At 38.6% G+C, this 12,902-nt stretch overlaps 1 protein-coding gene across 6 annotated transcripts in view; it reads right to left on the bottom strand.

Moving 5' to 3' along the window:
- The window catches only part of LOC139981453 (uncharacterized), a 36,457-nt gene that overhangs the window by 7,371 nt on the left and 16,184 nt on the right, over window positions 1–12,902 (bottom strand). For 5 of the 6 annotated variants that reach the window (XM_071993852.1, XM_071993851.1, XM_071993849.1 and 2 more), the window contains exons 4-14: window positions 12,217–12,288; window positions 11,624–11,762; window positions 10,378–10,514; window positions 9,635–9,738; window positions 5,669–5,884; window positions 5,054–5,216; window positions 4,065–4,332; window positions 2,812–3,006; window positions 1,983–2,023; window positions 1,076–1,332; window positions 400–445 (exon numbers count right to left, since the gene is read on the bottom strand). In XM_071993852.1, the coding sequence (XP_071849953.1) occupies window positions 400–445; window positions 1,076–1,332; window positions 1,983–2,023; window positions 2,812–3,006; window positions 4,065–4,332; window positions 5,054–5,216; window positions 5,669–5,884; window positions 9,635–9,738; window positions 10,378–10,514; window positions 11,624–11,762; window positions 12,217–12,288 (1,638 nt within the window). The remainder of the gene's footprint in view (window positions 1–399; window positions 446–1,075; window positions 1,333–1,982; window positions 2,024–2,811; window positions 3,007–4,064; window positions 4,333–5,053; window positions 5,217–5,668; window positions 5,885–9,634; window positions 9,739–10,377; window positions 10,515–11,623; window positions 11,763–12,216; window positions 12,289–12,902) is intronic. The other variant, XM_071993848.1, reaches the window with a different exon arrangement.

Genomic DNA, 12,902 nt, shown 5'->3' on the forward strand with positions numbered 1-12,902 from the left:
ATAAACCACTTTCACCCACGCCTCATCCAACAAGATACGGCCTCAGGCATCAACAATTACGTTGTAAAAATAAGCATAATTTTTTTTTTTTTTAAATATATAAGTTAAAAAAAAATGATAGCATAAAACAAAACTAAACATCAGAGCTGTTAAGTGGAAGCACACAGTCCTTTTCAGGGGTACAGTAATACCCTTGGTCTATATTTCATACAAATATTTTGAATGCATCATAAATACGAAATGATCATTATACAGTCTAACACCCATCGATCCTGAAACAGAATGGTGGCATAATAAACGGATAAGAATAATTGCACATATCTTGATGTCATCAATAGAGAGGGACAGAGAGATAGAGTCACACAAAGGTCTTATGAAGACAGAGGATTGTGGACTCACCGGTATAAACACTTTGGCGTTGGGATTCAATTTCGGTTTCTCAGAGCTGTGAAATATAAAAAGAATCACTCGGTCAAAATATCTCAGTCGGGGAAGCATGAGACATAGTCTCGACTTTTGACCTCTTCAGAGGGAGGCGAATCAGACGAGTTCCTCGGACACAAAGAAATGATGACATGAAGGTTGTATTAAATTTTACCACTAGTTTAACATATATAACCACTTCAATGTTCATAATGTTAGGCTCTGAAATAGGGTCGGATTTAAATATTCACAGTCACTAGTCCTGCACTCACTCTAATATGCAAAACAGGCTAGGTCTTTCGTACATGTGATATTAAACTCTTATATTTGAGCTCACTGCCTCGTTAAGATATATCTCCTGTCAGCATCACTCGAGAAAACTGACAGCTAGTTTCACGCTGATGCTGGGGTTTACATGCATCGCCGGCCACTTTAACGGTTTCTTTTCTGCATCAATAAATTATAATCATGATATTAATAACTACTAAAACAATCAGCAATGATGTAATGACATTAGCGATACCATACAGAAACCACTCAACAACCTTTGATCTCATTTCACTTTACCACTGCATTTACATCACAGGCACCTTACCATACATGATGGTGGTCATCATTTTTACTTTTTATTCATCATTTCGTATAAACTTACATTTGACTTTTCACTGCCTCCGTCCTGTCCTTTTCGACCGTTGACGGGACGGGTGTCTTCTTTGGGACCCCCATAATGACCGGCGATGTACCTGCTGTTTTCATTTCGGGTTGTGCGGGTGATTCGGCAGGGGGTCTAGTGGATCCCCCTGTGACCGATGGTGAGATTATTTCAGCAGATCCCTCCATTGTGCTAGGGGGGAGGGTAGTTGAGAGGGCAGGCACTTTGTTTTCGGGCATCTTCTTATCGGTCGACAGCTGCAGATGCAAGAGAAATGAACGATATTAATGTATGAAGAAGTGACAAAAGATTAATTTTTCTTTTTTTGTTGGTGTCGATGCAAATCATGAAGGTTGTATGGGAACAGAATTGACAGAAATACCAGGATAAGCCTGATACATGGAAGAGTGTGCAATAGTAGAGAAGAGACAGATAATCAAAGAGACACTGTAAATCCAACATGTTTCACAGAGGCAAGGCAAGTACTTGCTAGATACCATTACAACTAAACTCTCATGTCAAACACCACACTGTTTGTTTGGTATTTACACCAACAGAAACATTTACACAACCTTTTTTTTTAAGGTTATATTTTATTAGATATTAATCATTTCTTTCCATATGTTATAGTTGAGTACTGAAATTCCATTGGTTTAAAACTGGACAAATTTATTTCAAAATAAATAAGTGACAGTCAAAATTTTGAAAACTTTCTAATTTGCTTCATAAATGTGAAGGTGTGAGGGCAATGAAATGTGAACAGAAAGTATAAACATGAAGTACAGGTTTATAAACCTATCAAATGTCTAATAAAGTGTGTCATAGTTTCAGCAACCTGCAAATTCTATCTTGAGAAAATGCTCGGCTCGTTTGGAACAGTTGAAAACCAGATGATAAAGAAACTCACCCTTAAATTTTCAGAGAAGTTCTTTAGCCCAAGTGTGGTGGCTGAGAAGTAAAATGAAAAGTTTAAGAGAAAGAGGTAACATCAAAAGTCAAATATTCCACCAGTTTACCTGTCACGCACGAGACAAAGCAAAAAAACCAAACTTCAAATGCCCGCATCCCCCTCCCCCACCCCCTCGTTGTCATGACAAGGACTTCAGACCTAAGTACTGACTGTAATAGTTTCAAGAAATAATTTATTCTCAATTATCAACTTTCATTTTAGTTGAGATTTGACAGTAACAGTGGTTATTTATCCATTGACTTTTAGCTTTTAATTAAATTAGCCATACCATTTCTATTGCAGGGTATTCCAGAATCCGTTTTGCTTAATCGACATTTATTTGGACTACGATGATAACACTGCTGTAGGGTTAAAGAGTTAATATGACGAAAACCATCACCAAATACTGCGGTCCAAGAGACTTTTGACACTTCTGAATGTTAAGGAAACTGTCATACAGTAACACCTGGTGAACTGTTGCTATCCAGTTCAACCATCTTTTGCGAGAATTTACAAAAATGTTGTTTTCTAATTCATAATCTGTACCCTGACGACAGATCTCATTGTTACCAGAATGTCCAACAGTCAACATGTATTCAAATTAGCAGAAGCCACAGCTGGGAACGTTGAAAGTTGGCGAACAGGCATTAAAGCAGAACTCATTACCCAGCCAGATGCTTCCAGATGCTTTTCTCTTAATGGCTAGATGTTGTAAACCCTTTATTACTGGATTAGATGAGGATAAAGGGTGTGTGGAGAGTGAAAGAGAGGGACGGATTGGACTTACCTTTTCTTGCTGGACTCTTGTCTGGAACTGCCTGACCCTCTGAAGTTGTGGATGAAGATGGAATCTGGTTGGGGGCAGCAGACCTGCCCGTATCGACGTTTGGATGGTTGAGACTATCTGGTCTCTGTAAGGCAACCTCTGATGACAGGAGAGGTTGCTTTTCAGACTGAGGGGCTACCCTCTTCTGTTCGTTATCTGATGATAAATGTCATACGATGATGATAAATGTCATTATTATTAAATGTTAAATGTCAAAATTATTAAATGTCATTATTATGTCATTATCATGATTATGATAAATGTCATAAGGGATAATGAGCAAGTTGAAAGGGAAGATCTTTTCCTTAAAGAGCAGGGAACAGCATACCTCTTTTGGCAAAAGGCACCTAGGAATTGAATGCAAACTTTCATCAGGATGCTTAGAATCTGTAGGTCTTATATTAGCCTCCTATGAGTTTACCCCAGGAACCATCCTGCTAAAATGGGGATATTTGTGACTGACTTTAGAGCAAGTTTATAGCAACTACAAATCCAACCCCCCCCCCCCCCCCTGCGCCCTTTGAATACACTAATGACCAAAGTCAGAGAGAGTGACTATGTCACGCCTCAAAATATACTTCCACTTAGTTAAACCAAGAATCAGGGTTTAAAATTAGGATTCAAGAATCATACCCCTAAATATAAATTATTAATTACATAAAGAGTTTTTCCAAAACCCACCTAAAAATATGAGACATTGACGGCATGTTAATACTACTACATGGTTCAAATATCATAGAGTTGCTAAAAATGAAAATACAAATGATTTTATTTCCTGAATTATCTTAAGAGAGGAAGAGCAAAAGGCCTTTGAAGCAAAAGAAAGGCACACAGTATTTTATTTTTTTACATTAGTTGTATGAATAATGCAGGAAAAACAATACCTCCATGGCAATTCAACCATGAATCCTTGTTTAAATTGGAGTTCATTTTGGATTTGAAAGGAAATGTTGCCCATATAAGCAGTCTATATATGCATATGTATACATATATATTCATATACATATTTACAGTGCTGAAAATCAATCTGAGCAAAATGAAATCATTAGATTATTCATTAAGTTATCATTGAATATTCATAGAATTCATGAAAGTTCATTTGATGGTAATGAAATGGGAGGTTCATACCAAGAATGACTGCATGATTGTTCTATAGTCTGCTTCTATCTGCCTGACATACATTTTTACAAGTGAAACCACACACATGTACTTACCTATTGAAGGAGGGAGGGACTTGGGACCCATGGGGTTCAGCGAGGGTGCCTGACCTCTCGGTCCTACCACACCACCTACAACTGGTGGCCTCTGTTGGTATGGCGGCTGTTGGGGTACAGGAGAGTGGTGATGCTGTGATTTGGGTTGGGACTGGGCCGAGTGATGAGGTTGGACTCGATTGTAGTCGGATGACATTGCACCTGTTTGTCCAGCAGAGGGAGGAGGAGCCTGTTGCTGTTTTGAAGGTTGATGAGTGTGTCTGAATGTCTACGAGATTAAGGGAAGAGAATCAAAATTAATTTCACTATGGGAAATGGGGGAAGAGGAGTGGTGGTGGGGGTGGGGAAATCACTAACCAGAGCTGATCTAACAAAGGTGTCCTCCTTGCCTACAACTTCAGAAGATGAACCTCTGTTTCATGGGGCATCCTAAGGGTTAGGAGCATAGTTATCACGTGTTAGGATAGTTCACCGTTGAAATACATACATTTCCTAATATCAAAAGACACGTATGCAAGCGAGGAATACTGACACAGTTCACGTTCCATGTAGAGCAGGAATCAGAATACTGTTAGTTCCTCTCGGACTTTGATTCACCAATCTGGGAGATCATTTTGGATTTGTGAAAAACCTTTGTATTACCCCTGAATAGAAATACACCAAAGTAAAAGCACAAGTACTGAGCCCACAACTCTCAGCTGCTAAGCTTTTACATCAAATGCCAAAGCCTTAATCCTTGGTATGATATAATATATCAGCCTGGAAGGGAGATATTTAACAACACTAGGCAGCCTAATAAATGAGGGATTAATAATTACACAGTGCCAGGGACTAATTTAGTAATTCAAAATAATAATAAAATATAAATGACCACGGTTCCTGTTTAACAAAAGATTCTATGCAACTTTTTGTACTTGGACAGTATTTTGCTTCTCATTGCAAAGCAAAGCATTGCTAAAGCGATACTGCATAAATTATGCCATGAGTACCTGTACAACTGCTTGTGCTTGAGGTGTCTGCCTATCTACACCCATGACTGGTGGCCTGCCTGGGCCTGACATGGGAGTTCTAGAAGGTGATTGTTTCCGACCTTGTCCTGACCTTGGGTACACACCAGCGCCAGTCTGCCTCTTCTGTGGAGGCACGTACCTGCTTGGAATAAATTACAAGAAAGAACAATGACCATCTTCCAGGCACTTTTATTTCTTCTGCTAGTTTTGTAAAAAAAAAAAATGCATTTGAAAAAAGGCTGACTAATCAAGAACCGATCCATTCCCGATACAAGGCTTTTGCTTAAGTATTGCGCATGTAAACGGCACAGTCAATTCTATTACGCGACAAAATAGGAATGATCGCGTGACTCTTTGTGTCAGAAGTGGTGATTCTGTACTAGTGGGAATTGGCAACTTTTTGTGTCGAATCATAATACGGAAGATCTTGTTCATCGCGGCACGACCGACAGGCCATTAAACGCAATATCTGTGAACTTGAAATGGAGCTTTCGTTCATTTAAAGGTTTAACCTTAAAATGGCAGAAACCGGGAAGAGGGAATGGGATTTGCAATGGGTATTAAGGGTGGGCGTGTAACTGTTGCATAACTCACTTGTCTGTATTATTGGAAGAGTTCTGTGGGACAGGTCTTGAATTCATCCCCACCCTTGAAACAGAACTGAACCTCTCCTCTTCTGTCATATCGTCACTGTTCTCTACTTGACCACGATTCGCATGTTCAGGTGACTGTTCTATTTGCTTAGCTAATCTGTCTGCTCTGGCCCTCCTTTCTCTGAATTCTTTTGTGTCTTCCTCTGGTAGGGGAGTTCTGAAAGGAAAATAAAATGACCCCCAAAAAAATAGGGACATCAGAGTTTCTGAAAAAGTACTTCTCTGCTAAGAGGACTGGAATAGATTGGGGTGAAATGTGCAGTCCGAGGATTTTTTTCAAACACAGTTGAGGAACAGACCACTCCTGTTGGCCCAGGACACCTTTCCACTATGCTACAAAAGCAGATAAAGTTATCCAAAGCTTTGTAAAACAGGGAAAGGAATCGTACACCAAATGTGACTATAATGCTATCATCTATCGAAAAAAAACTGGTCTGGATATGCTACTGGTGTTGCCGATGACATTAATAACAAGAGCCCAAGGGCACTGTGGTTCCTTGCTTGGGGTATATGACAATACCCATAATATTATCAAGCAAGATTGGGCTCAAATAGTCCAAGTAATTGTGGTCCTACATGTTCCCATAAAGTAACCAACACTATAGCCAACACTTTTGTGATCACAAAATGTGATCAGATTTTTGATCAAAAGGCACCTTTGAGATCTAAATATGGCGTCGAAAATGTAAGAAGTATAAGAGACCTACAAGCGTGTCAACAGATATGATAACATTGGTGACCTCAGATGACATGACCTTTAAGTTTCAAAATGTTCCACCACCACCACCACCACCCCATTCACAACTTGTCCCAAAATATCAACCATTGCATTGAGATTTAATTGCATTAAATGTCAAAAAATTAACTTTGAACTTGTATACATAACTTCACACACAAAGGCCACCCGGAGGTCAACCAATTGACATTTTTGATCGGTGAGACCTAAATAGAGCATGACTAAAAATTCAAACATTTTTTCTTTGCCCATTTTCTCCCCCCAAAATACTACTTTTTTAACATTAGCTGACCTTTGGTGACGTTGGATCACATGACCATTAAGATTGAAAATATTCCCCTATACCATTTGCAACTTGTCCAAAAAAATCAACCTTGTCACACCTTGGCACTGGGAGTTATTGCATTAAATGTGTGAAAATTAACTTTGACCTCATATAACTTCGCACACGAAGGTCACACGGGGGTTAACCCATTGACATTTATGATCAGAAGGTACCTTTAACATCTGAAAATAGCATCGAAACTGTAAAAATCCACAAAACACGAAAAGGTCACCAGAGGTCAAATTGAGGTCAAGGGTCACCCAGATGCGGGTCGACAAATGGATTACATGGAAGCAACTCCCAACCCTAACGGACAATTTGTTCTCAAGTTATCGCAAAAATACTACTTTTTTATCATTAATTGACCTTTGGTGACCTTGTATCACATGACCGTTATGTCGGAAAATATTCCCCTATACCATTTGCAACTACTCCAAAAATATCAAGCTTGTCACACCTTGGAACTGGGAGTTATTGCATTAAATGTCTGAAAATTAACTTTGACCTCATATAACTTCACACACAAAGGTCACACGGGGGTCAACCCATTGACATTTATGATCAGAAGGTACCTTTAACATCTGAAAATAGCATCGAAACTGTAAAAATCTACAAAACACGAAAAGGTCACCAGAGGTCAAATTGAGGTCAAGGGTCACCCAGATGCGGGTCGACAATTGGATTACATTGAAGCAACTCCCAACCCTAACGGACAATTTGTTTTCAAGTTATCGCAAAAATACTAGTTTTTTATCATTAATTGACCTTTGGTGACCTCGGATCACATGACAGTTAAGTTTGCAAATATTCCCCTATACCATTTGCAACTTGTCTCAAAATATCAACTTTGTAACACCTTGGTACTGGGAGTTATTACACTAAATGTCTGAAAATTAACTTTGACCTCATATAACTTAACATACAAAGGTCACCTTGGGTCAACTTATTGACATTTTTGATTGATGAGACCTAAATTAGAGCATCAAACTATACAAATTCAAACATTTTCTTCTTTGCCCATTTGCTACCCCCAAAATACTAGTTTTTTAACATTAATTGACCTTTGGTGACCTCGGATCACATGACCATTAAGATTGAAAATATTCCCCTATACCATTTGCAACTTGTCCGAAAATATCAACCATGTCACACCTTGGAACTGGGAGTTGTTGCATTAAATGTCTGAAAATTAACTTTGACCTCATATAACTTCACACACAAAGGTCACACGGGGGTCAACCCATTGACATTTATGATCAGAAGGTACCTTTAACATCTGAAAATAGCATCGAAACTGTAAAAATCTACAAAACACGAAAAGGTCACCAGAGGTCAAATTGAGGTCAAGGGTCACCCAGATGCGGGTCGACAATTGGATTACATTGAAGCAACTCCCAACCCTAACGGACAATTTGTTTTCAAGTTATCGCAAAAATACTAGTTTTTTATCATTAATTGACCTTTGGTGACCTCGGATCACATGACAGTTAAGTTTGCAAATATTCCCCTATACCATTTGCAACTTGTCTCAAAATATCAACTTTGTAACACCTTGGTACTGGGAGTTATTACACTAAATGTCTGAAAATTAACTTTGACCTCATATAACTTAACATACAAAGGTCACCTTGGGTCAACTTATTGACATTTTTGATTGATGAGACCTAAATTAGAGCATCAAACTATACAAATTCAAACATTTTCTTCTTTGCCCATTTGCTACCCCCAAAATACTAGTTTTTTAACATTAATTGACCTTTGGTGACCTCGGATCACATGACCATTAAGTTTGAAAATATTCCCCTATACCATTTGCAACTTGTCCGAAAATATCAACCATGTCACACCTTGGAACTGGGAGTTGTTGCATTAAATGTCTGAAAATTAACTTTGACCTCATATAACTTCGCACACGAAGGTCACACGGGTGTCAACCAATTGACATTTTTGATCGGAAGGTACCTTTGATATCCAAATCTAGCATCAAAACCAAACATTTTCTTTTTTGCTCGTTTCCTCCCAAAATAAGCACATTTTTTCTAATGTGACCTTTGACCTTTTGACCTTGGTTTCAGATGTAGTTTAATCTCCTGATTCCAAAGAACAAAACGACAAGTCTGTACAACCATCCTAACTCCGACCGAAAAACTTTGACCCCATATAACTTCGCACATAAAGGTCACATGGGGTCAACCTAATGACATTTATGATCAGATGGTACCTTTGACATCTGAAAATAGCATCAAAACTGTAAAAATCCCCAAAAACATGTAAAGGTAACCAGAGGTCAAATTGAGGTCAAGGGTCACCCAGATGCGGGTCGACAATTGGATAACACTGAAGCAACTCCCAACCCTAACGGACATTTCGTTCTCAAGTTATCGCAAAAATACTAGTTTTTTATCATTAATTGACCTTTGGTGACCTCGGATCACATGACCGTTAACTTTGAAAATGTTTCCCTAACCAGTTCACAATTTGTCCCAAATATCAACCTTTTCGCACATTGGCACTGGGAGTTATTGCCGTTTTAATATTTTCGGTTTTTGGACCAGAACCGACCTTTGGTGACCTTTGTGGGCACCAAAAACAATAGGGCACACCTTCTCCATATGGCGGATCTATAGTCCCAGTTTGGCCTCAATCCAACATTCCCTTATTGAGATAGAGCGTACCCAAGCAAGTGTCACAGACACACACACACACACACACACATACATACACACACGCCAACCTGACTGCATAGGTTCCTTTTGCTAAAGCAAGGAACCAAAAATTAAGTTTTCAAACACTGTGTAGGTAACAGGAGAGAGAGGGGACAGAGAAAGGGGAAGTGTTGCACTCACGTGTATTCTTGAAGGTCTTCTTTGAAGGTTGACTCGTATCCGAAATCACGCTGATTAGTTGCAAACATTTCTGCAGCGTCCCATCCATTACCTTTGGCTAAATCCTGTATAGAAGTCAAGAAGCAAATGCCAAAGCTGTGGTTGAGCTTAGTGAAAAACACTTCTAGGGCAAAAAGTTTAGCATCCTATTTATGGATCGAAGTAGAACAAGGAAATAAACAGAGGTATGCAGCAAATAACAAAGCATAAATGCTATCACCTACCACACACCATCTAACACTTACTACACATCCCATAACACTAACTATACATCCCATAACACTTAAGTACTTACTACTCATCACTAAACCCTTAAGTACTTGCTACTCATCACTTAACACTTACTACTCATCACTTAACACTTAAGTACTCACTACTCATCACTTTACACTTAAGTACTTGCTACTCATCACTTAACACTTACTACTCATCACTTAACACTTAAGTACTTACTACTCATAACTTAACACTTACTACTCATCACTTAAACTTAACACTTACTACCCATCACTTAACACTTAAGTACTTACTACTCATCACTTAACACTTACTACTCATCACGTAACACTTAAGTACTCACTACTCATCACTTAACACTTACTACTCATTACAGAACGCTTACCATTCATCACCAAACACTTACTACACAATCAATCAAAATCATTTTGGACAAAGTTAAAGAGCTCAATTGCAATGACACTCACCGTACTATCTAGTTCTACCTCCAAGAGTCGCTTGTCGGCGACATCATCTTCAATGGGAGCCCAGGCTTCTAGTTTTCTTTCTGGTACCTGACCATTGACACGCTGAGATATTTCGGCATCTGTGGCGAAACTTTCCGCTGATTTCGAGAAAGGAATTTAAAAACACAAATTTATGTACAAGTAAATGTACCCTTGTCCAAATCATGGAATTGCATCATAGAGAATGTCTACAACCTTGCTTGCCCTTCCGATCTAATTCCACCAGATACCATATATGGCGTATACATTCTTCAGAGCCCCCCCCCCCAAAAAAAACCACTTCAATACTAACCTGTAATTGTATTTTATATGGTGCTAAAATTGCCCTGGTATAATCTGTGTGATGTAACAGAAAGGGACTACATACATCAAATTTGTGTTTGCTTTAAAACTCTTTCATCCCATTATGGTTGGTTCAATAACAATCATTTAATTTCTGATAAAAGTGACTGGGATCATATGTGAACAGCAGACAAGATACCACATTACAGATATACACACCCAGGAAATAATTTAATGTTCAAATATTTTTTGTGGAGCAATTCTGAATTTGTGCCCCTTATAAGATACTATGGCTCCTGTGTACAAAAACTGCCATCCATCCCTTTGGACTTGTATGGCAATGCGACCATTTTTTGCAAACATTTTGCGATACCATACCATGCCACAAAGTATCCCCTGTACATTTAACCTTAAACATTGCAGAAGCATTGTGCCTTTACAAAGGAACCGAGAGGTGGTTATTTTTGTAGCTCTTCGTCAATTTAGGAGATGACCGCAAAAATATATACTGACAAATAAACAGAGCTATTTCAAGAAATGGAACAACTTAATATGAATTAATTCCCCTTTCTGTTCTCTGTATTTTCAAACCTGGAACTTCAGATTTCATTTTCCTTTAAACCAGGGAGAGTGCAGCAACTTTGGGAGCACTCAAAGAAAATCGCGGTCACATTTCTTGAGTAGACGAATCCTTTTTACAGTGACCCCTCATCGACGATACCCGTGAGCATCCCTCGCGTGTTCCAGCACCCTCCCTCCATCCCTGGCTCATTATACACCCTCAGAAGCCCCATCCCAAGACTGAGACAATTTCATATCTTGATCTAAGTTACGACAAGCGATACATAGAAACAGGTATGGTTAGATCCTGTCACATCGAAGAGGCGCCCCCGAACGATTTGAAGACTTAGTAAATGGCTCTCACGTTTACTGGAATAATCCAGATTGACATCTTTGGCTGTGATCTTGACAATACTGTTGCATTCAAGGATGAGTTTTGGGTGCAAGGTTACCTTCTGCTTTGTTTGATCCTTTGTTCTTACTTCCATTAGAACTATTTCCCCCTGTTGCCAAAAAAGTAGAAGAAAGGAGAAAGAGAAGTAGGAAATTTCTTCTTTTTTTTAATAAGTCCAAAAATGTTGGGAGATATTTTCCAGAGCCTAAACTCTTGGGGAGTCTTGCAGTTACCTACAAGTGTAGTTTTATTACATAAAACAGGTTTTGTTTGTTGCTGATGCATGTGAAGTCCACTTCCTTCAGATCAGGAGATGGACCTTGTTTACCGATAGCTTGACCTGTTGAACATCAAAGCTTTCTACGCTACTAAATTTATAGAGAGCAGAGAAAAAAGAGGAAAATATTGTACATCGGCTAAAAGGCAAACCACTTATACGATCATGCTTTAAGGTAACACATCACTTAACAGTTGACTCTTGAAATTACAAATTATGCCAAGAAAGGCCACAACTTTCATATGGTTTGAACAAAAGTCAATGTCAGTAGGCAGTGTGAGCTTACCTTTGGAGAAATTGTGTGTAGAATGCCCTCATATTCAGTTCCCGATTTGACCTGGACAAACACGACTGATCCCTAAAGAAGAGGGAAAAAAAGTCGATTTACAGCAACATTAGCGTGGAAAAACTGACTAGCCATTAGCCAAGCACAAAAATCTTAAATGATACCTCTTTTTATATATATGCTTAAGTAAAATGACTTTGAACCCCTGCTTTACAGAACATTGCAATCAGTCCAGGTTCTATCTCTGTACCACTTTTAAGTTTTTGAGAAATGACCATTAAAAATTTGGGATCATTTCATCAATGAAAGTGGCTGGAGTACTTAGTCTAAAACACATGCCAGAAGGCCAGTTCCTCAGGTGCAGCACAAAAGTCAGTAGTAAAACATGGGGGGGCTTCTATGGCATCAAACTATCTGTTTACAATGCATCACAAGTTTTACCAAGGACAAAATAGCGAAGACTGTCATCCTAGGACACTCGGTTGTATATACAGTACATATGAATTTAAGAGAACTTATTTTTGTGGAGTTGTTGGAATTCATATACTGTAACAGTAGATTTTTGAATAACATTAACATAATTTAGGGCTGCACTTTCAAGTTAACCTTAAAGGAGTATATATTCAAGAGAAGATTTTAAGTTCTGCTTAAAGTTATCCTTTTCTTTTTGTTGTCTTTTCTTTCTA

Source organism: Apostichopus japonicus, chromosome 15, assembly GCF_037975245.1.
Source record: "Apostichopus japonicus isolate 1M-3 chromosome 15, ASM3797524v1, whole genome shotgun sequence".
In the NCBI taxonomy this organism is placed as follows: domain Eukaryota; kingdom Metazoa; phylum Echinodermata; class Holothuroidea; order Aspidochirotida; family Stichopodidae; genus Apostichopus; species Apostichopus japonicus.